The sequence below is a fragment of the Oryzias latipes genome, chromosome 10 (genome assembly GCF_053564925.1).
Source record: "Oryzias latipes strain Hd-rR chromosome 10, Olatipes_Hd-rR_3.1".
In the NCBI taxonomy this organism is placed as follows: Eukaryota; Metazoa; Chordata; class Actinopteri; order Beloniformes; family Adrianichthyidae; genus Oryzias; species Oryzias latipes.
Genome location: NC_136246.1, coordinates 6,159,179 through 6,183,217, shown reverse-complemented (window position 1 = coordinate 6,183,217; position 24,039 = coordinate 6,159,179). Strand labels below are relative to the sequence as shown.

Here is a 24,039-nt window from a genome sequence, read left to right as displayed (position 1 = left end):
CCTTGACCCTTGTGCTATCCTAGGCACTTTAACATTGGGAGTTGGGTCATCTAGACCCACTAGACAGTGCTCTGAACCTTTTTTCTTCAATGATTTGTGATCTTCACTGGTGTCCATGGATTACATGAAATCTTTCCACCTTTATCCACCTTTGTCATGGTAGGGAGAACACGTCAATGGAAGGGTGGGGTCATCTAAGATGGCACAAGGGTTAAATGTGCTAAAACAAACTCATGGCAGCTTGAAATATTGAATAAATGAAATAAATCCATTTATGCATTTAACCAATTGAAAGGACCCGTTTACGTTGTTGATCAATCAGATGAGCCCTTTTATGTTTGCCTCTTACGTCGACGAGGGTCATTTGGAGTATAATTTTTATACTGTTGCATTGAAATGGAAATGATGTTTTTTGTTGGTTTGATATTTGTTTATATACCGCAAATTATATCGTTATCGCAATATTTATCACCAATATCGCATATCGCGAGTTTTCCTCAGCTCGTGCAGCCCTAGAACACATCAACCAAACTCTAACCGAATCCAGAAAATGTTTTTGGAACCTTCTCTTCAGCAGATGTATGGGTGTCCCTCATAAGATTCTGTCTTTGACAGCTCTGTTGACACCAGAACCTCTGAATCCAGTGAATTTTTTTTTTAACTTTATTGTACAAAACGAAAGTACAGTACGGTACCAAACACAATTTTACTAAATAAACTTCAAATATGCCAGGGGGGCATACATATTACATGCATTTTATGTAAAAACATTTAAGGTTCCACAACTTTCATACAAACATACAGCTTTCTGATTAAGGCTTTTAGTAGTGAGATACAATTACATTTGTTTGATTCACACGGGAAAAAAACTAGAAGATGAAGAAAAATTGCATTTATAAATATCAAATTTGCCAAATACAGTAATAAGATTAATTATGAGTTTTATATTTGAGTCCAAGTTTTTTTTATGAAAGCCAAAAATTATATATTCAAATTTCCGAGTGAAGTTGGTTATGTTTTTAGATAAATTGTAAACACTTTTTCCAAAAAAAATTTAATTTTAGCACAGTTCCAAAAAAGATAGTTAATTGTTTCTCGTTGTGTTTTGCAAAAAGTACAGTTAGGGTCAATTGTTTTGATGTATCTTAGCATGAGTTGATTGGTGGGGTAAATTTTGTGAATTATTTTATTATTTATCATAACTTTTTGGGTCAAACTCCAGCCTTTCCTCCAAATGCTGTCAGGAACAAACCAGCTGCAGTAGTTTTTGGTACAGAAATGACATCCCAGGCACGTATTTTGTTGTTGTTGTTGTTCTTGTGTGTATAGTAAAACAGATTTTTCCTGTGGTGGTGTCAGTTGCATCCATAGAGGGCATTTCTTCATTCCTAACAGCTGTTTTAAACATTTGACATATTTCTTTGGAAACAGCATCAAACACGATGGCATATTCTTTAGGAGTCACAACCAGATTGTATTTAGAATTGAATTTAGTATACTTTAATAAAGATTTGTTCTTGTGTAATATATATTTGTTGTTCCAAATAAAACATTTATGGGGAGAGAAATTGTGTTTGTATAAAAGTGTCCATGCGAAAAGATCCTGTTTGTGACCGCCTAAATCTGAACATATAAAATGTGGAATTATATTCCACATTGATACAGAATCCGGTAAATTTCCACCGGAAATGCACTATCATGACTTCAATGATGCATTCAGGTAAGCTCTGGAATTAGCCCTTCCAACCCAGTGAAAGCATTTCTACACCGTGTGAAGTAGTTTCAGTATGAAGCACTCTCAGTACTATTCTAAATGCCCCATAGTGACATTTTATCCACAACTGTGTTATTTCTTTAGACAGCACCAGAATCTCCCAAAGCCTCATTTCTTAAATCAGCAGTCTCATCTGCCTTTGTTTAAAATGTTTAAGAAAAATATGCGAAGGACTTAAATCTTTAAGATAATATTTGTAATAATACAATTCTACAATTTATACTTATAATGGAAACACTTTATAACAGATGTGTTTCTGCCAATTCTTTAGACTTATTTTTCGTTTTTTCTTAGTTACACTTAATTTTTACCGTTATATTTTAGTGTGGTTCGTGTTGGTTAAAAGCTGTTGTTTACTGGTCCTCGTGGTTCTCGCGGGAGAATGTAAACTCACAGCTTGGCTGCTGTAAACAGATCGTAAACCTGAAGCTGCAGAAGCTCTGCCTCTGTTGTTTACATTTTCTTCCGTCAACGTGCGGACCCAGAACGCAGCACGGAGCTCAACCAATCAGAAATTAGTGCAGAGTGACGCGTGTCATGTAAACAAACAAGGGCCGCGCGGCCATTACAGATCGAGCCTCTGTTTTCTGCCGTCGATCAAATAACCTGCGCAGGTAATTTAACTCCTCAAAACGTCGTCGGCCGCATCTCTGCCGCCTTTCCGTGAATTTGTCCACGCTCCTGTGAGACCGTGGAGCCGCGTGGTATCGCGGTAATCGTCGTGTTTTTTTTAGTTTTCGAGGCGGTGCTGGCCATGATCACGTCATAAGTGTCTGCTGCACGCAGCTTAACGGTCTCCACCTTCCACAGACCCCCACCCCCGGACCTGTAGACATGAAGGACCCGAGCTTCGGCACCACGACCCACAGCCTGACCTCGGGCAGTGACGTCATACTGAGCAGCCAGTTCAGCCCCGATGAGGAGCCTTTCGCGGAGTACCTGTGGATGGAGCACGAGGAGGAGTTTAATCGGCAGGTGAGGTGCAGGGGGGCGTGATCCTGATGTGGCCTACACGTCTCATCCTGAGGAGCTTAGAAATGGGTAAAATGAAGCCTCGTGAAGCGTTTGAAGCTTCATTTGCTCCACCATACCACCTGTTGGGCAGAAGGGGTTAATGGGTCAGTCCATTGGGCTGGTTAAAGCAGGGGTCCTTAACTCTGCTGGGTTGGGGACCCCTTATGTCTCTGCCATCTCTGTGGAACAACCCACTACTGTCTGAGTCAAACCATTTCTGATAGATATTTCTGTTAATATAGACTCAAATACACAACAACACACAGCAATTAGAGTGTTCTAAAGCCATCATAGACTTTTCTGAAGTAAGAAACTAGATGAACTGGATCTATTTCTGTTGAGATTGAACAAGATTCATGTATTTTCATTTGTTTAGTGTGAGTGAACTAGAGGAATCTTGGAGGTAAACGTCTTTAATGAACAACTCTCGGGTAAATAACACTAAAGAAAACGCAGAACAATACTGGTAAACCTCTGTGGAGGAACAGGACCTTCTGCATCACCTGTCCTCTGGGTTTAAAGTCCGGACCTGTAGACTCAACCTGAGGCCTGATCTGAGCAGCTTCACCTTCATGGGAGCTGGAGGGCTGTTTGCACAACTCAGTCATCAAAGATGGAGACAATGTGATGCTTTTCGTTTTGGTAAAACACCCAAGTCACATGACCGGGAGACAAAACACAGTTCTGTTTAGGGAATTCCCAATCCAATCACGCAGTTTCAGAATCGCATGTTGTATCCCGACCGGGGTGAGATATTTATTTTATTCTTATTATGAAGCATTCTTGTCATAGAACCAACGTTATCTATTTGAAGTCTATTCATGCAGGTAAATACTCTACACCAGAAGTCTGCATATCATGAACAGATCATGGGATTCTATCGCAGCAGAATACGGCAGTGGTTTGAGCAGGAGGCGCCCAAGAACAGTTTGGTAAAGTTAGCACAGATGTGGACTTCCGGGCTCAATGACGCCTTTAGTAAAGGTTTTAAAATGACGGCAGGTGTCTCTTGCATTCTGCACACAATGACCTTCACATGCATTTCAGATGAGAATGTCTTTCTCTGTGCGGCAGACGGGCAGAAGGTTTACAAAGTGATTTCAATAAAAAGTATTCCATAATCTCTCAAAAACAGCCAGAACTAATAAATGGCTGCATTGATAGGAGTTATTCATAAAAACTCATCATAATATTTATGCTTCAACAACAGTTTGGGAAAAAGTACTTCATTTATTGTCCTTCTTTTTTTATGTGGATTTCAGTCACTTCTGATCAAAAATAGTTCTGAAGATCCTAAAGCCACAGTCACCGACCGGGGAAAACCTGGATCTGTCTTCATTTCTTCATGTGTAACAGAAGTCTTGGACCAGGACTTGGTATCGGCAGACACTCGGGATAAAAACACGTGCCAAAAAAACGCATTGGGACTTTCCACCTCCGGACACGAGTGACACCGTGGACTTTCAGAGACGAGTGGATAAGCTGTGTTTTTCTGCACCTGTGTGCAGGTGGAGGAGGAGCTGTGGGAGGAGGAGTTCATCGAGTGCTGCTTCCAGGAGATGCTGGAGGAGGAGGAGCAGTGGGAGTGGTTCATCCCGTCCAGAGACCTTCCCGCCACCAGCGTTAGCCAGCTGCAGGAGCAGATCGGCCTGCTTGTCCTCGACGTGGACGTCCACCCCAACGCCGACATCCTGGACTCAGTGGTGAGTTCAGCCCATCAGGAACCAGAACATCTGTTTGACCTTTGATTCCCGCCTCCTAAGCCTAAAGCTGTTCTGTGCTCCCTCGTCAGAAAAGCAGCATTCTAAACCCCAACGCCAAGGAGTTCACCCCGGGCATCCAGAAGCATGCCATGTGACCCAGCGGGGCTCCGCCTCCTCCCCTTAGTCCGCACTGGGATGTCACGTAGATGTCTGCTGTTTTTTTCAAGCCGTCACTCGAACCTTTAGCTGATGTGTTGCCAAAGTTCAGCGCTCGACTCGCACGTGTTCAAGTTCACTACGTTGTTCCCGCCCACCTGTTTCCCCCCTCCCACTTGTTTGTGCTCTGAATGTAAATCAGCTGAGAGGAGCGTCACTTTTCTCTGGGGAACCAGAACTCCGGCTGCGTTCTGTCAGATCTCCTGTAGGTGCTGCCCCACCCTCCGAGCACTTTCTGCTCCACTTTCACTTTGACACGCCACTTTGGATTCTGATCCGGTTTAGTCCAGCTTAACTAGCAGTTTGGGCGTGTCACTTATTATGAGTTTTTTGGCTGTTTTCCCAGCATCCTTTGTGTTCGGCTTTTGCTTGCTATCGCTCGCTGCCTCATGTATTATCGTTGTTTTTTCTAAACGCACAGAAAGTACTGTATAAAAAGTGAAATAACAAAGAAAAAGTTGTAAAAAAATCTATTTTTTCTTAAACTACTTGAAAATAAATGTTTATGAACAAAATGAGCTCCAGCTTGTTTTTTCTTACTGCAGGAAAAATGTGTGTTGGAACCAACAACCGTTGCAGATTTAAGACACACTTTTGTAAAAACGCCAGCTCTGATTGGTCCCTACAAAGACAGCTGTTGTTTAAGAACTGACCAATCGGCACAGATGAATAGAATTATGACCTTATGACATCATAAAGCAGCATTCATGTGCAGATGCTGCAGCAGAAATGAGGAATCTGGAGTAGATCAGTGCTGAAGACACTTTGACTCTTTTAGACCAGTTAAACTGCTCAGTTAAGAGTCTTTAAAGAAAAAAAAGATCACAAAGTGCAATAAAGTTTATTTTTTTTAAAAAGTGTCTTTAAAGAAAGTTGAAACTTTTTGAGGGTGAAACCTTTTTTGAAAATAATCTTTATCACCTGAAATATTTTTGTGTTTTTATTAATGGCAATACAATCTGAAATACAACAAGAAAAAAAAATTTGGTAAGAATCAAAAGGCTGAGGTGAAACTAATGACACAAAGTGTTCCAAATCAATATGCAAAGAGTTTTTAAGTGTCAAAAAGTTCAAATTCTTGTTTTTCAATGAAACTCATGGATGTTATTGTGTCTCTGGGCTCTTTGGATCACTGACGTCAATCTCAGACACCTGTGATAATTAGTTGAATCAAAGTAAAAGCTACTAAAGAAGACGTTCCACATCATAAAGCAGAACAACATTTTCAAGCAACATGGGAAAGAAAGAGGATCTCTGCTGCTGAAAAGTGTAAAACAGTTAAATACTTTGGACGAGCTATGAAAACCTTGGATCCGATTTTCAGTTCTTTAGAATCCATCACATGTTGTGGAACTCTGTTGTGTGAATTAATGTGGAGCGTTGACTTTGAAGCTTCTTATTTAAAAAAAAAACACTCATGTTTAGGAGGTTAATTCAATAACATTTAATATACACTAATAGTTACTGACTGAAAATCATACAAGCTGTCATTTGCATGGAGTATTTAGAATAATCATAGAAAAACTGCATGATAATTTGGAACGCGCTGTAATGATTTGAAACTGAATAGAAGATTTAACCCTTGTGTTATCTTAGATGACCCCCCCCCCCCCCCCTTACTTTGACGTGTTCTCCCTACCATGACAAAGGTGGATAAAGGTGGAAAGATTTCATGTAATCCATGGACACCAGTGAAGATCACAAATCATTGAAGAAAAAAGGTTCAGAGCACTGTCTAGTGGGTCTAGATGACCCAACTCCCAACATTAAAGTGCCTAGGATAGCACAAGGGTTACATAGACAGAGGCTCTCCGTCGCTGCCGTCGTTTCTTCTGTTTTCCACACAAAAACAAAACAAAAAAAGTGATTTTTAAGAATTGATCTTTATTCTCCCGAATAATAAAAAACAGCACAGAAAATCACTTACAGAAACCTGTGTGCAACCAAAAGAGCAATCAATGAAACAATACAATCATCATTTCAAAGTATTTTTAAGAGTAATTCAGACAAAGTGGTTTCATGTGGTTATAATATTTGTTTATTTGCAATTCTGTTTTATTTGTTGTGTTTGCTATAATTAAAAAAGTATCATCAATCATCGTTTGATCTATTTTCAAAGTGTGTGCACTGGTCTTTTAATAATGATTATGCAGTTGTGGCCTTTTGCCAAAATCCAAAAAGCTGTTCTTTTTTCTAGAACAGTTTCTGTAGCTCATTAGAAATTAACCCCAGAGTTGTGACTGTTGGGGCAGAGTAAGCCTGCACTCATTTCCCATCATTCCTTTGTTTACACTCTCTCCCACTAGCTCACAGCCCCTCCCAACCCCAAGCTAACATTAGTGGTATAACAAAAATGGTGAGCAATATTGTAGTTTTTCCAGCCGTACGGTTTAAAGTCAGATTCCAGCTCAGATAAGGGAAAACAAAGACATGCAGCATATTTTCTACGTCACAAATATAATCTCTTTCAAATTGCATGTTTCATCTGCTCCTGATTTGCCTAAATTTGAGCAAAGAAATACTCGGATGCAGTTTTAAGATTGATTTTCTTTATAAACGTCCTTCATCAGAAAAATACCACAAAAACATGTTAAAAGCACCAAAAAACACATTTGTTTTCAGAGTGGGTCTGTAAGGGAATGGAAATGTCACACACGTCTGCAGTGGCGAGAGTCATCCAGCAGGGGGCGGGAGTGGCTCTACTGTGGCCCCGGCCTGCTCAGGTCAGCCCGGTTTAGATTTGTTTGCAGCTCTGCAAACTGCTGCTGCAGTCAAACACTTCACGGTTTGACTTTTCCGAGCCGATGATGAAAACATGAGGTCACAGGATCCACGCCCCACAAACCGGACGGAACAAAGCCTGAGTCTTTTCTGTGGATCAAAAGATGCAGGCATGTAAGATCATTAAGGTAAGAGAGAGTTCCAGCTGCATATTACTTCTCCAGTACAAGCACCAGGTGGTCTTTAAACTGTGTACTCAAGTTTGAGTCAAAAAGTAGTCAAGTTCAAATGTAACTACTCATTCATTTATGTTTAGACTCAGAAAAAGAAAAATGGTTGCCAATTTGCCAATATTTCAAACAAATTGAAGAAATAAAACTCTCCACTGTACATTTATTTATTTGCATGTTCACAATCTCATTGTGTTTGTGTGTTGTGTGCGATTACAGTAAACTTAGATTCTGAACAATCAGACTATGCTGCGGGGGAAACAAGTTAAAAACCAACAGAAAAATGAAAAAAAAACAATATAACAGTAGTCATTCTTGAACTCAAATCCGATAAGCAAAGGTTTGAATACATCTGATTTAAAATCTCTTCAAGAGGTTGTTCAAGGAAATCTTAATGAGTAAGTGTAACTTAAGACAAAAGACAAAAACATTTTTATCACAAAATAAATTAAAAATACAGTAGAACAGGTCAAATAATGTAGCTTTTAGTAGAAGTTCTGTTTTCACAAAACGTTCATAACTGTAAATAAACTCATTTTAAATAGTTAATACAGTACTTTAAATAAGTTAGAGATATTTTAATTTCCATGAGAACTTCTCTTATTTGATCTAAATTTTAATAAAATATATATAATTTTCCTTTGGTATTACTAATAAACAAAAAGAAACTCCATTTTTATTAGTTTGACATTTATTACCCCAAAATTAAGAGAATAAAGATCACCCCATATGACAATAACTGATTCTGTCTGCAATGAATGCTCCTCACTAACTATTGATGCTGTTCTCAGGTGTTCCACTCTTCTACAGGTTCTACATGCAGGATTGTGCTTTACCCACCTGCCACCACCGGCTAATTGGAAGTACAGAAGATCCGATTTTGATGCCCACCCACCTGACCTAGCAGAACTGCATGTCCCACCTGTAGAAGAGTCCTACATGCGGTTCTGTTAGGTCAGGTGGGGGTGCAGTCCCATCCAGTCTCTGTTTCTGCTGTCCCAGACCTGCTCTATGGGGTTCAGGTCAAGGGTCATTGATGACCAAACCATGATAGCCACTCCCACTTCCTGAAGTCCAGCTGTGACAATTGTGTGGTGGAGCGTTGTCATCCATGAACAGAAAGTTGGGATGTTCTGGTGGAATTGGGGGATGGTGATGGTTCTATGATGTCTCTGAGGTAAGAACCTGCAGTGATGGAACATCTACAACAATCAAATGCTCTGACTGCTGATGTCTGTCCAGACTGTTGCTCCACCAAAGCAAACCCGGGGACCACGTTGACCTCGGCGTATCGCTCACCTCGCCTTCTCCAGCATCGCTGACGACCATCATTTCTGTGCAAAGTGACCCGACACTCACTTCTGGGTCTGTCCCAAACTCTGCCAGTAGTTCTGTATCTTGGTGCAGGTCTTTGAGACTTACCAAGTTCATCTGCAACATCTGACTGCCTGCTACCAACCTGAAGGTGCTATGACCAGGTGGTGCTGCTTGTTCGTTAAGGGATGTCATGTGTTCATGGCTGTTTGAATGATGAACTTGGAATGACTGACTGGATAAATCAGCTTTTTATCCCCACAGAATTTTGACATTTATGCGGCAATAAAAAAGTTATTCTTTTAGAATAGTTTGGTTCTGGCTCCAATAAGTAAAACACATTGAACACAGTGAGACCATCATGTGAGAAACACACAACGATGTGTGTTTCTCACCCCAATGCAATTACCCTTCTATCACGAGAATCTGTGAAGTGAATGTGACATCAGTTGTTCACAATATCCCTAACTTATTGTGAGTGGGGCGGCAGGGGGCAGCAGGGTGATCCTGGGGTCCCTCTAACCCCAAGGACGTGATGAAGCTCAGGAGGAACTTGTCTCTTTGAGGCTGCAGCCATAGATCAGCTGCAGCCCCCATTGTAGCCCGACAGACCAGCACCGCCATGCATGCTGATGAGAGTGCACGCCAGAGAGGGCGTGGCTTCAGGATGCAGGTCACACATTTGATTGGTTGGAAGACCATGTCAGGGAATGTGCTGCAGCTACAGATGTCTGCACAGAGCCAGCAGGTCACGACCCGGCGTCAGTGTCAGGAACGCCCTCCACCTCCCTCTGCATATCATCATCACCTCAATTACCACCATCATCATCGTCATCGTCAGGATCAGAGGCGGAGCAACATGCTGACTCTTTGTTCTGTCTGAGACCCAGAGAAGAAAAGTGGAAAACGTGTGGAAGACAAAGTCCAAGCGGTCCTCATCAGAAGTCCAACTGTGCAGGAGGTGGAACACAGCTCACCTTCCTCAGATTTGAAGCTCAGTTCAGGTTTTTGGAAATGTTCTCCATCAGAACAGATCCTACCCTGCAGAGATTCCTCTTAGAAAATGACTCATGCAAAATAAAGTCAAAAAATTTTAATAGAACACAGCAGAACCGTGACTGAAGGTTCTGAGACTTTGCTCTGGGGCCCCTGGATCAGGGTCAGCTTCACGGCAGACGGGTTTCTCCTCTCGAGGACTGAGCCCCTGATTCTGATGAAGGACTTCTGTCTGGGTTCTACTCAGCACAAACAGAGAATTCTCTACAGCAAAGGCAAGGAAAGGTTGGAGGGGCTGTTTGTCTCGTTTTCTGTCTTGCAAGGAAAATCATTTTATCAAGAGTTTTTCAATAGGAAAAACACGTCTTAGTGACAACAGTAGAATTTATCCTTAAAAGAATAGACCACTTTTCTTACCCCACTGGCTCATTTTATGGATTTTATTTTTAGATTTTTAAATAAAATCTACCGATGAAGTTTTGACTTATTTCTTGGAGGCCGTTTTTTGCAGTGTGTCAGTAGAAAATGCAGGGGGGGGGGGGGGGTGGAGCAACTTTTAATCACTTTTTAGTTTTTACTTCTCTTTGTTTGTAAATTGAAACAGTTAAAAAATTAATTTAACACTTTTTTGTTGGTCTTCATTCCGCCTGGCGTCTAGAGTCAGGGCGTGGCCTTTTTGAGATGGTAAAACATGTGTCCTGCAGGATTACAGATGGGTTCTCTGAAGGGAATTTAGAGACGTTCCGGGTTCTGAAGAAAATGCCTTTACTAAAACAGACAAAGCACATCTGATGAAATAGGTGAAATTCAGGAGACATCTTAGCTGGAACGTGTCCTTTACGGCTGTCATGTCCCAGCATGGACGGGGGAAACAGAGGGGAAAGTGCCCTTTACACAAATTCATTAGCACCAAACCTGAAATCTGTGGGTGGAGAATCGTCTTCAGAGAGGCTATGGTTAGCTATATAAAAAAAAAAAAACAACTCCTGTTTTCAGCACAGCTTCATTCTGCAGACAAACCTCCAGTTCCTCGTTCTTTAGTTTCTTTTTAGTGATTGTTTTTAACAAATAGTAACTTCACCAAAATTTGGACTTGTGTAAATCTCTTGGAAGCTTCATCGTCATCTGTCTCAGTTCCTTCACAGACTTTGGTGCAGAGAAGCATAACAAGAGGACCACGCATGACCTCAGAGCTGATGATGTGAGGAGGCAGATTGACCCCCACGTCTTCCTCCTCCTCGCAGCCTTCATCCCCGCAGCTTTCAGATGCAAACGAAGCAGACATATGGAGAGGAGGTGTCTCCTCTGCAGCCCTCCTAAAGATTCAGATTGTATGACAAATCACGTCCAGGGCGGCCCGGCCTCCTCCACCCCGCCCTCCACCACACCCCCACACAACAGCTTCATTAGGCTGAAAGAGGAGAGTTTTTGCAGCTTTGTCGAGTCAAGGCCCACGGCTCCTTCTCTCCTCTTCAATTACTCCTTTGTTACAACGAATTCAAGTTATTGCACTCCAAACCGAGCTCCCCCCGCCCTCCCCCAGTCTCTCTGAACCTCACTTGACCGCAGTTTCACGTCTGTCTGTGGTTTTATTCTCTCAAACTAAAAAGTTTGATGGCTCTGAACATTAAAAAATATATATTTATAGCAAAAGTTTTAAGTGTTTTCTGCATTTGTTTTTGGGGAAACACCCATTAAAATGTTTTTTTCTGCTCACTGATCTCACAAAAATATTTAATTATTGATATCAATATTTAGACTGTTTATAAAGAATTGTTACCTGGATATTAGTTTGTTTATTAATCAGAAAGTATTGTTAAGAAAAAAGGGCAGATCACATGTTTGTTTTCTTCATTCATTCGTTGTTTTCTTTATTTTATAAAGTAAATGTTTTGCATGATAGTCTCTTAAAACAAATATATATAAAATAAGAATTTAATACATTTTGTACCAGTTTTCAGCAAATAAATAGGATTTTCATTCTTGTTAAAAATGTATCTATTTGGGCAAATGAAAGTCATTTCTATTTTTAACATAATTCATACATTATAAGAAAAAAAAGAGATCAGAGGAAGGAAAACTGGACGTTTTCTGCCTGAAAGATTCCAGTAGGTTTGGACTCAAAATGAGTTAAAGTGGTTAAAAGTTCTTCAGAAATTCTGGAAAACCTTTGACCCAGAAGATCTCATCAAAGTCAGGATCCAGAACAGAGGTCTGGGTTTTGATCTTCCAGCTTTTTTCTCTTCTTTTAGTCTTTCTGTTTTCTAGTTTGACTAATCTGGTTTGTTTTGTTCTTTTCAGCAGAAATCTGTCCTCCTCCTCCTCCTTCATCACCTCTCTGCACACAAACACGAGGCGTGATCAAATACAGTTCTTTGTCGCGGCTGTCCGCAGTTATCGATCTGTTTCCTGTCCTCAGGACCGTCTGCCGGGTCAGGGAGGTTCGGATGTACCGGAACGTCTCCGCGGCAGCGGCGGCCTCCATCAATCTGCCGCCGCTTCCTTTCTCTTGTCTGTTCTGTTTGCTCACAGCAATAATTTACCTCCAGCTCCGCCGACATGCGCGCCACAAAGAGGCCGGGAGGATTTATCTGCGGCGGGCCGCTGCCATGGCAACGCCACGGCCTAAACACAGCACCTGAAAGGAGGCTGTCAGGGCCGGACACCCATCTTCACCTCAGCTTCCTCCACGCGGAGGGAGGAGAGCAGGGCGGCTGCAGGAGCACCTCTTCAGGCTACACGCGCGCGCACTCGATGCAAACATGCACGCGCACAGATTGGTGGGTGTATGTGGTTATGGCTAAATTATGGTGTTCATATAGTAAAACAGTGCTTACGAATTAACAGAAAAGATTCAGGGTTCACAGTGATTTCTCTTTTCCTGCCTTAAAGGCCCACTCTGAGGAAAATGGTGTTTTTGGTGTTTTTAACGCGTTCTTGTGGCTGTTTTCTGAAGTTAGAGGGCAGAGAAAATGAAGCTAAAAACTGCATTTCTAAGTATTTCTTTTTTTTTTAAATCATTGTGCACCATGAGCAGATGAAAAGAGATGATTGTAGAAAAAACTAGTTGTGATGTAAAATCTGTAATCGCAGGTCACATCTCTCTGCTCCGCTCCATTCTGATCATCCACTTACAGACAAATAGATCCATGAACGTCTTTGTTTTCCTCGTCTGAGCTGGAATCTGGATCTAAACTGCACAGATGGATAGCTCTGATATTGCTCACCACTTTTATTGCACCTTTAACCCTTGTGCTATCCTATGACCCCCACCCTTACGTGTTCTCCCTACCATGACAAAGGTGGATAAAGGTGGAAAGATTTCATGTAATCCATGGACACCAGTGAAGATCACAAATCATTGAAGAAAAAAGGTTCAGAGCACTGTTTAGTGGGTCTAGATGACCCAACTCCCAACGTTAAAGTGCCTATAGCACAAGGGATAAGGGATGTTAAGTTGGGGCTGTGAGGGGCTGGAGGCTAGAGGGAAAGCTGGTAAACAGATGGATGATGGGAAAGAAGGAAGGCTAACTCTGTGCCAACAGTCCACAGCTAGGAGTTGAGTTTCTAATGAACTCCTTTGTAGGCAGAGAAAAACTGAGTACATAAATTTTGCTATTGTGCCTTTTTTAGGCTTAAAATGTTGTTAACTTGTTTCTCCTAAAAACACATTAAAACACAGTGTTACTCTTTCTAACCCTTGTGCTATCCTAGGCACTTTAACATTGGGAGTTGGGTCATCTAGACCCACTACTAGACAGTGCGCTGAACCTTTTTTCTTCAATAATTTGTGATCTTCACTGGTGTCCATGGATTACATGAAATCTTTCCACCTTTATCCACCTTTGTCATGGTAGGGAGAACACGTCAATGTATGGTAATGGTATGGAGAGGTTAAAGATATGTCATGTGTAAAGGACATTTTTAGTTATTTCCTTCACATTTCTTTTTCAAAGGATCAATTACCTCACGAAATTTGATGGACTGAAAAAATACTGATGGGACAAGATTTTTCCTGATGATCAGGCAGATATACAAGCTAAATGACATCTGTGAAAAAATGACATCCAAATAGTTGCTCTGAAACAAACTAGTTGTCTTGCTAAGAAACTCCTGTAAAGAACTTTTCCAAAGAGACCAGTTATCAATAAATAAAAACCTCAAACAACCACTGATAATTAAATGAAATGTCCAGTGCAGGTCTTTATAAGCACCCCCACACTGACTCAAACTCTGATGGAGAACTCATTCATTCATTTTCTATTCCGTTTTATCCCTTTTGGGGTCACGGAGCTGCCGGAGCCTATCCTGGCCACTTATATGCGAAGGGGGACACCCTGGGCAGGTCGCCAGTCTGTCACAGGGTAGAATGTCCACAATCACACATCCATTCACTCTCACACTCACACCTATGGAAAATTTAGAGTGGCCAATTAACCTATGAAGCATGTTTTTGGATGGTGGGAGGAAGCTGGAGATCCCAGAGAGAACCCACGCATAAATGCAAACTCCACACAGAAAGGTCCCCCATCGATGTTCTGGTTCAGGTCCCCCAGCCGGGACTTGAACCGGGGGCATTTTTGCTGTGAGGCAAGAACACTAACCACTGCCCCACTGCGCCACTCTTATTTACTTGCAAACCTTTAAATTCTGACTGATCATCTTTAGATAGTGTACCCAGTGGTCTTTTAATCATGTTTATGCTGTTTTCAGGCCTAATAACAAAAACTAGGAAGCTTTTGGATCACTTAGTGTATTTTCTATGTCACAAATAATCTCTTTTTCAAATGGCCCTTTTGCATCTGCTCCTGGTTCACAATAATTTGATTAAAAAATACTCAGATTGTCAGAAGTCAAAACTCTGTCTCCCTCTCTGGTCACCAGTGGGAACCATCTCCAGGGCTCTAACCACACTTCCTGGATGCTGCACATTGACTCTCATTTACTCAATCAATCACAGCATATTTCAGCACTGCACTGAGCTGAGCTCAGTATGAAGTATTGTTTGCACCATGCTGCTGGCATTAACCAGTGTTATAGTTGGACCTGAGCTTCTGTCTTCTGACCCTGTTTCTGGCTCTGTTTGCTTGCCGCCTGCCGCCTGCCCTGTCCCTCGCCTGGATTATTGACTACCCCGTCTTTCCTCTAGTGATTTCATTCCTGTTATCGACTCCTGCCTGCCTGACCCTGATTTAGCTTTGTGGAGTTTTAGTTGTGTTAATAAACCTGCTGCATTTGGATCCAGCCGTCTGTCTGTTCTTGTGACACAGATATGTAATTTTAAGATTAATTTTCTTAATATATGTCCTCCATGAGGAAAAAAACACACCAGAAGAACATGTTTAAAGACACCATTTTCATTGGAGTGGGTCTTTAAAGTAGATATTTTTCCCTGCAAAGGACAATTGACCTACCACCAGGAATTATCCAGTGATTTGTTTGGCAACTGATGGGGGTGGGGGTTAAAACTGTTTAAAATTGTTCATTTTTTGTATTTGTATTTGTTTCTTTAATTCTAAGTATTCTGATGTGCCATTGCATTATTTAGCAGTGAAATTGACTGCAATGCAAGGGGGGGCACCACCAAAATCCTGGCCTGGGGCACCAAATTGGCTAGGGGCCTGACCATCGGTCTGTGGGCCACTTGGTACCGGGCGGGGGACAGAAACAAAATGTACACGCTGACTTTCATTCTTTACGTTTTGTTTATTTTTCTGATTCTAAAGTTTTATTTGAAAACTACTCTACGTCTGTCTTGACGCGTCACGTGACTGTAAGCAGATGTTCAGAACGCTAAGCTGGTAGCTCAATGCTGGAAAGCTAATTAATAAAAGTAATTGGAACATTTCTTTGTGGAGAAAAAAGCGAGGGAGGAAAACGAAGCAGAGATTTATAGAGACAGTTGTTCTCACGTAGCAGAAGCTGCTCTGCCTGATATGCGGCGACTGATTGTTTAATGTTTCACACACACAGATCATAAAGTTTCAGACACGGTGGATTTATAAATGTGTTTTAAAAATACCAGTTTTACATTTTATTTTTGCTTTATTTACCCATCACACCTTAAAACTTGGACGCGGCTGAAGTTAGCGTCCGGTTGTTGTCGTCTCCTCTGACATCTTCATCACAAAGTCTAACCAGCCACAAATATTTTACAGAGACTGATCTTTCAGCCCCCCAATGAATGTGTCTGATTTGTGTAAACTAGTAAAAGAGAGATTTATGAATTTTCCAACAGTTAGGGACATTTAGGCAGGCATCTGTGTTGAAAAATAAGGATTTATGTTAAAAAAAAAGTCTTTTTTGCCCTGAAAGATGTTATTATAGCTTTCTATGAAAAAAATGGTATTGCTGCTTTTATTGATATATTTACAAATTAGAAACTTCACCTGCACAAAGAATCTATTAATTATTTCAGATTTCTTTTCAAATAAATTCATTGTAATAGCATTTTAACTTGAAAGGTTTTTCAGAAACAAGAAGCTAAAAGATGTCAAACATAATCTTTGGCCCCATTTGGACCGGTCCGTGAAAATATTGTCTGACATTAAACCGGGCCACGGCCTGAAAAAGGTTGGAGACCACGGGTCTAATTTATTCTGTGTTATTCAAACAATGACTACATTTTATCTGCTTATTTATCTTTCATTCATCCATCATCCCTCCTTTATTAACAACCTATGCTTTCCAGAATCCTCATCCTTTCTTTATGCCAACTGCATCCACTCTTCAGAGTAGACACCTCCTCTTTCCTTCATCCTCTTCTCTTCAGCTCATCTTCGGAGTTTTCCTGTTTCCTTCATCCTTCTGTAATCCCAGACCTGCAGCTCTCGGCTGTAAAAGGCATCCATGGAGCATCTGTTGGATCACTTTGAAGACCAGGCTGTAAACCAGGAACCTCCTCCTTCTTCTTGTGATGTTCTGCAGCAGTCTGCCAGCGTTTAGGCTGCTCCTCCCTCAGAGCAGACTCTGTGTGTGGCTCAGAAACGCCATCAAACATCGTAAAACCGAGACATCATCAGTCCTTCTCTCAGAAGACAGGCTTTTTCATGAATAACTTAAAAAATGCTCCACATAAAGAAGCTCCATTACACAATCTTCATCCCTGGTGGAGTATCCACTCACCTGACTGTGGTTTAAGATCCACCAAAGACCAAAGACATGAAGAGAAAACTGGATCCATTTGCACGAGTCTCTTCAGAGCTGGACTTCAGTGATGTTGCCATCCTCCTGAAAGAGGAGGCCTCACCTACACCACCCACAAAAGTACATAACCGTCTGTGCCAAAGTGCAGACAGTTTTTTGTGTTTGCAATGATCTTTAGTGCTGCAATATGGATGATGAAAGTGAAGGAGAAAGCTAACCGTTAATGCAACAAGTTGCTAGAAGTTTATTATTATTACGGTATTAGAAGTAATACAAATCTACAAGGGGCAGGGCCTGTCCACACACCCCTTTAACCCTTGTGCTATCTTAGATGACCCCCCCCCCCTTCCATTGACGTGTTCTCTCTACCATGACAAAGGTGGATAAAGGTGGAAAGATTTCATGTAATCCATGGACACCAGTGAAGATCACAAATCATTGAAGAAAAAAGGTTCAGAGCACTGTCTAGTGGGTCTAGATGACCCCACTCCCAATGGTAAAGTGCCTAGGATAGCACAAGGGTTACATGTTACTAGCATACCTTTTGGCTTCATAATGTTCACATACACACAGGTAAACATGGGCAGAACGAAACACACGCACACACTTGTGCCTTCAGACCAACACACGTGAAACATTTCATTCAGGCAGGCAAACGATTTGTACAGTGTGAGCTAGCCGCTGTGCTCAAGTGAGTGTTTATGTTCTTCTGAGGTGGATGATGGAATGTAAAAATATAACTTTATAAATAAAGTTTGATTAAAAAAAGTGTGTTTACTCTCACAGATTTAGAGAGTCCTCCTTTCTTTTCCAGACAGAGTTTTATGAATCTTAACTCCTGGTCTTTTTTCCTCTGGACTTTGTGGATCTGATCTCATCTGGATTTTTTCTTTTTCTGTTTTTCTTTTTTTTGGAAAACATGCAGCGTTCTCCCCTTGAAGGGAGGCTCAATTCAGAATGTGATGTCACGTGGAAGAGCAAATCCACATCAGGAAGTTACAGAAACTTGTAGTTTATTTGTTCTAGAGCAGGTTTGGCAGGGGAAGTTTCTCTTCCAATGAAATAAACTCTGGGTTTTTTCATCAGTCTCCACATTTTTATTAATGTTTTGGTTTTCTTCTTTAAAAGTCTATGTTCTCACTCATCCTGTGTGTGTATTTATTGAAGGTTGCTGTGCAAGTGAATGTAAACAAGAAAAAACATCCTGTAATCCTGGAGTTGCAGGTTTTTCTGCAGAACATTAAGTGAGGTTCATGAAGAAATATGCGCAGGTTTTTTTCAAAACGGTTTGCATCTTCGAAGGAAAATTGTTTTTGTTAGAGCAAAAGTCCCACAATTTAATAATCTGCATAGATGTAAAAAAGGTCAAAGACTGTTTCAAACGCTTTATTGTGAATATTTTGTCCCAAAAACTATGAAATAAGTAAGTTTGATCTTCATAAACAATTCTGAGATTTTGTTGATCATTACAGCGCCACCTGGAGGACAGTGATTAACAAACCTCACATTATCTTGCTGCAGGAAGAAGCAAAACTTCCCCCAATTTTCTGTTTTAGACTTTATTCCTCCTTCCTTATATTTCTTCCTTCTGAACTAAAGTGTGTATCAGCTCCTCCCACTAACATGAAGTGTTTCACCACCTTCTGTTTCCTTTTTTCATGAAGAGGTTTTTTCTCTCAGTTTACCCGTCCGGCCTGAACTCTGCAGGTAAAACTTTTTTTTTGTCGTCAAAAAGGATTCCAGATTTGCAGCCGGGCCTCACGGAGGCTTGTGCCGGCCCTGCAGCCGGGCACAGATGATTTGTGTGCAGCCTGAGCTGGGTTTTGTTCCTGCTGGGGCCCATTTGAATGAGAATGCAGCCAATAGAGTGGCTGAGGCAGAAAGAAAGCAGCACAAAAGGCCAAAGGAGCTGAATTTGGGCAAAGGACAAACCAGGAGAGGAGTGAAAAGAAGTGCAGGGCGGACGGCCACAATGGAACAATTCACCTTATAATGGCTTTGATATATTATACATGCCTGAAGACTCTAAACATTGTGTAATTATTTATAAATGGCTGCCCCCCCCCTCCTGTAGAATAAAGCGGCAGAAAGTCTCTGCAGGTCTCTGCTTCTCCTCCACTGAGCTGCAAACCGAATAAATGAAATAATTAATGGAAAGCTGCATGCCTGTCTCATAAAGATGTCTTTAAAAAGCACTTATAGAAAACTGGCTGTGTGCACGTGAGCGTGGACGCGCAAACGGCCGTCTGCAGACAGAAACATCAGAGACGGAAGGAGTGGAGCTCCTGCAGAATCTCCCCCTGAGTTCTGTTCTGTTTGGGTCTCGTGGACAACAAAAAAACACAAAATTCTGCTCTAAAGAGCAAAAACAAACAGCAGCCATCCTGCAGGAGGAGGAAGATGAGGAGGAGGAGGAGAAGGGAAATATTTGAAGACTTTTTTTTTAATTTAGTTTATTGTTTAGCACAAATAAAATACACAACAAAGATTATTTTAAGAAAACCAAGTACAGTGCAGGGAGAGGCAAAAAACCCAAATGCATGGCTTCTACAAGGCCATGTCAAGTGTCAGTTCAGGCTTTTTACGTCCAATTTCAGACCATTCAAATGTACTTTTGGGGGCAAAGAGACACTTACATTCAGCCACTCAAAACTGAAACCACTTTTGGACATTTTACTGTTCAATTATTTCAATTATTTATGTCACTTTATTTAAAAAGAAAAAAACGAAAGTATACAATATTACACTTTTTTATTACACTGTTTTATCACATCTGTGCCTCCTGATAGCTGACAATTCTTTTAAGTAAATTCATTAAAATGTTTTATCTTTAATGAAAATAACTGTCTTTGCGGTAGTTTTGGTCTATAGACAAAAGTGTTCTAAACTGATTTTCAGGAGGATTTAACTGAATAAATTAGTTGACTTAGACCCAACAGTGCTGCACCTCTGACCCCCACCCTTAGAAAGACCCAGACTCACCTGAGCGCCCCCCCCCCCCCCCATGCACCTGTGGCATCTAGCTGCACACAGACAATCCTGGAAAGGCCTGAACCCATTTCTGATGAAAGTCTCTGAGCTTTTATTGTGAAAGGCTGAAATGATCGATCAAACCTTGATCGAAACTTTTTATGTCTTCTGCTGAAGGAGCGTGACGTCCGTCACCAGGCCGTGATGATGAGCGTGTGTCCGTCCGTGTGCGCATCGTTTAAGCGCAGGTCTCTTTGAGCTGCGTGAATGAGCGCGTATGGATAAAGGATGGATGGAGGGTGGATGGAGTGACAGGGGACTCGGCCTCCTGCGTAAGTGTGCGCGCGCGCGTCTTCATTTCTTAAAAACGTTTTAGGTTAAAACTCTAAAAGTGGGTTTGGTCTTTTCTGTGTCTCGGGGAGGGGGTGTGGTGACGGGGTGCGGGTTTGTACGTGTCGCTCGCGTGGCTGGCTGCCTCCTTTGATTGGCTGGCTGTGATTACCGGCACACTTCTGTGCGCGGCGTGGACGCGCCGCGGGCGTCCTGATGTTAATGAGCAGCTCCCCCGGCACGGGGCAGACCTGCCGCACCATTCATCCTCCTCATCCTGGGCGCGGGGGGGGGGGGGGGCGCAGGAGCGGGGGCCGGTCATTGTCCGGCTGCGGTATATAAGCGGGCTGAGGCCGGTCGTGTGCCAGGCTCACCGGCTCACGCGAGCTGATCCAGAGCACAGACATTCACAAGACGCGTGCTGCCAGTCCCGCTTCACACAGCCGGTCCCGCCGGACTCGAGCACTGAGAACTCCTGCACCCCCCAGGTGAGTACACGCAGGAGCGTGTGCGCCGCTGTAGCATCCTCCGCACGCACTGCACGCGCTGAACTTGTGTCTCTCCACAGATTGGAACCCGTCCCGCTGCGGCATGGACTCCGCGTATTCGGACATCGACAGCAACAGCTGCGACTTTTTCTCACACACTGACGAGGAGGACGCCCGAGTGCCGCGCCCCACCTCTCCTGAGCGCGGGCAACAGCAAAGGAAGCGGCGCCGAGGCCGGGCGCGCTGCGAGGCGGTCGTGCAGGTGGTGAAAAAGAACCGGCGGCTGAAGGCTAACGACCGGGAACGGAACCGCATGCATAACCTGAACGACGCGCTGGATGAGCTGCGCGGCGTCCTGCCGGCCTTTCCGGACGAAACCAAGCTGACCAAGATCGAGACTCTGCGCTTTGCGCACAACTACATCTGGGCTCTGTCCGAGACCATCCGCATCGCAGACCTGCAGGCGGGGAGGCGCAACGACACCCCTCTGCTGCTTAACCCCTCGTGCCTCCGCGAGACCCCGAGTCCAGCCAGTGACCCCTGCACGTGGAGCCCCAGCGGATCCTCGTCCGCCTCCTCCCCGGCGTACTGCGCGTCCAGCCCGGGCAGCCCCGCCGCGCCGGAGGACTACAGCTGCCTGCAGAAGGAAGCGCTGTTTGGCTTTCGCAGCTTTATGCCGGGCATCTACTGAGGCGCGTGCAGAGGGCACGCGGACAAGTTTGTGCTGGAATGATATACCCGAGTTTGCCTTACCCAGCTCCCACGGGGCTGCCTCCGGTCGGAGGTGAAAAGTCAGAGTAAATTTGTAAAGTGATGAAGCAGAAAACTGAGCGTGAAAATTGAGTTTCAGCGCGCGGACAAAAGCCTGAAAAGAGCCGCGCACGATCTCTCTTGATTGTCTATTTGACCTGTCTGTCACTCACACGCACGCAAACACTTACACAAAACACACTGCCGTCACCTCTGTTGGATTTTTGTTTTAATTTATTTTATAGTAACGAGAAATCTGTATTTTGTACATAAAGAGATTTTTATTCTATTTACTGAGACTTTGCTTTTTTACAGAACAAATAAAATATAACTTTTGTATAAAACAAATTTCCTGTATGTCTGATTTTTTATTAATTTGGTATTATTTTATATGTGGAAATTAGATTGAACTCGGGAGTGGACGGAGTGTCAGATGAATGCCTCTCAGCTGACAGACTACGATGTCAGTGCAGCTGCAGGGAAACTTTGAGCATCACGTGCGCGTGTCCAAGCTCCGGTCTGGAACGCCTGCAGGAGGATTCTCCTCTGAAACGCACGCGTCCCGCAGCAGCGGCCTTGTCTGTGCACGTGCGAAGGATGGACAGATTATCAGGAGACAGTGGGACACATTCTGCTTAAAGCGAGGCACAAGAAAAGCTTAAAAGGGAGGTGAAAATAATCCCCCTGAGACTTAAAAAGCCTCTGAAACTCCAAAATAAAAGCCCGAAGCTCAGCTCCAAACGTTAGAGGAGCAGCTTCCTCTGATCTTTTTCTTGTTTGATACATTTAAACTTTACAAAACTTTGCAGTGCAACTCAAGAAAGATTATTATCCAGATCAAACTTTTATTATTTCAGGAGAAACCTGGTGTAAGCTGCGTCCACACAGTGTCCTCTGCTGCATTGTTTATCATTTCTGTGTGAAAAGCAGCTGCTGGACTTTTGTAGAGGAATGTTGTTATATTATTTCTGCAGGTCGTTGAATCAAATACGCTCAGCACTGCAATTCAGGTCGAAGTGAAATCGAAAGATGTTTCGATTTATCTAAAGAATTTTAATTCATGCCTGTCCTTCTTTATCCAAGAAGCTTCGGATCATATTTTTAAACATCAGTTTTCTGCCTTTTTATGCCTAAACTGTTTTTTAACATTCTTAAAGTTTTTCCTTATTCTCAAAGATCATCATTTTACCTGTGCTTCTCAAAATCGGTTCGTTGTTTTCTGTTATTGTAGCAGAGCGTTTTCTGATTTGCTCAGTTGGCATCTCAGGAGAAACTTTTTTAAAAACGTTTTTTTTCCCCAAATGTTTGAATGTGACAGTTATCCATTTCTTTGTACCATTCTTTTTTTCTATTGTAAATCAGTTCCTTGTTTTTGCAGTTAAACTTGTTTGTGTTCAGAATAATTTTGTGTTTTTGTTGTTATTAGGTCAGTCTTTCACCGCGCGCCCCCGATGAAGACGCCCTGCATTGTTGGTGTGCGCGAGGCCGTGCGCTAATTGAGCGGGATTAAACCGCCGGCGGCCCGCGTGCACCTGCAGCATCATAATGAGCTCCAGTAAGTTTTTAATTAGATTTCTATTGTGGCCGCGCGGGGATGAAGCCAAATCTGTCAACCGCTGCAGCCGAAGCGCGCGAGGAGCTGTGCGCCCATTGGCTGCATACGCGCGCCTCACACGCACACCAGGGACCCAGTTTAAACTGGGGCCCCAACTCGTGCCCCCCCGCCCCCACACACACACCTCTCTCTCGCACACACACAAATGCACACACTCACACCTCTTTCCAGTAGCGGTTCTAGGCACGGGCCGTCCGGGCGGTGGCCTGGGGCGGAAAACTGAAAGGGGGCGGCACCGGCGGCTCAGCCCTTGTAATATATTATATGCACCACTATTGGTTTACTTATGTCACAGTTTGTGAGTTTGTAACAGCCTGAACCTGGCCGCGCCGCCGCCCTCGCCCCGCAGCTGCGCTCTCCTGTCTTTGAGAAGTAGACACAAATGTGTGTGAAGAAGGAGAAGGGAGGGGGCGCGGGGTGAGCACGGAGCGCCGCCGCGTTTGCGCATGCGCAAAACCTGGCTGGCTCATCTTTCAGGGGAGGCGACGGTCGCGGGCTTGATGAAAAAAATAAAAGTAAAAACTGCGACTGCGCCGTCATGTAGCGAATCAGCGCCCCTGGCTGTAGCTGCACGCGCTCCTGCTGGAAATGTGTGAAGAGGGGGGGGGGGGGGGGGGGAATCAGTTCAATTGTGGGACGCTATGAATCTACTTCATAAAACCTTTTTATATTATAAGTCAGTCATAAGGTGACATTCTATAACCTACATTTTAATAAAGGTATAAAAAATATATTCTGCTTTTTGGGTTAATTTTGTGTGAAATGTCCAAAT

At 42.9% G+C, this 24,039-nt stretch overlaps 2 protein-coding genes and 1 long non-coding RNA gene across 4 annotated transcripts; all 3 read left to right on the top strand.

Annotated features, from left to right (window-relative positions):
- Positions 1-2,249: 2,249 nt before the first annotated feature.
- Positions 2,250-5,222, top strand: LOC101171896 (polyadenylate-binding protein-interacting protein 2). Its single transcript, XM_004086488.5, has 4 exons — positions 2,250-2,388; positions 2,585-2,749; positions 4,297-4,491; positions 4,581-5,222. The coding sequence occupies exons 2-4, from the start codon at positions 2,609-2,611 to the stop codon at positions 4,644-4,646; spliced, it is 402 nt and encodes a 133-aa protein (XP_004086536.1). The 5' UTR covers positions 2,250-2,388; positions 2,585-2,608; the 3' UTR covers positions 4,647-5,222.
- Positions 5,223-6,996: 1,774 nt separating this feature from the next.
- Positions 6,997-11,624, top strand: LOC144994833 (uncharacterized). Of its 2 annotated transcripts, none has more exons than XR_013658480.1 (3): positions 6,997-7,616; positions 8,469-9,001; positions 11,103-11,624. It is a non-coding gene; the product is annotated as an uncharacterized LOC144994833 (long non-coding RNA). The 2 variants fall into 2 exon arrangements; XR_013658479.1 differs by having other exon boundaries at positions 8,450-9,001.
- Positions 11,625-20,756: 9,132 nt separating this feature from the next.
- Positions 20,757-22,000, top strand: neurog1 (neurogenin 1). The gene is made up of 2 exons (XM_020701745.3): positions 20,757-20,902; positions 20,983-22,000. Exon 2 carries the CDS (start codon positions 21,006-21,008, stop codon positions 21,591-21,593), a length of 588 nt encoding a protein of 195 aa, XP_020557404.2. The 5' UTR covers positions 20,757-20,902; positions 20,983-21,005; the 3' UTR covers positions 21,594-22,000.
- Positions 22,001-24,039: the final 2,039 nt, after the last annotated feature.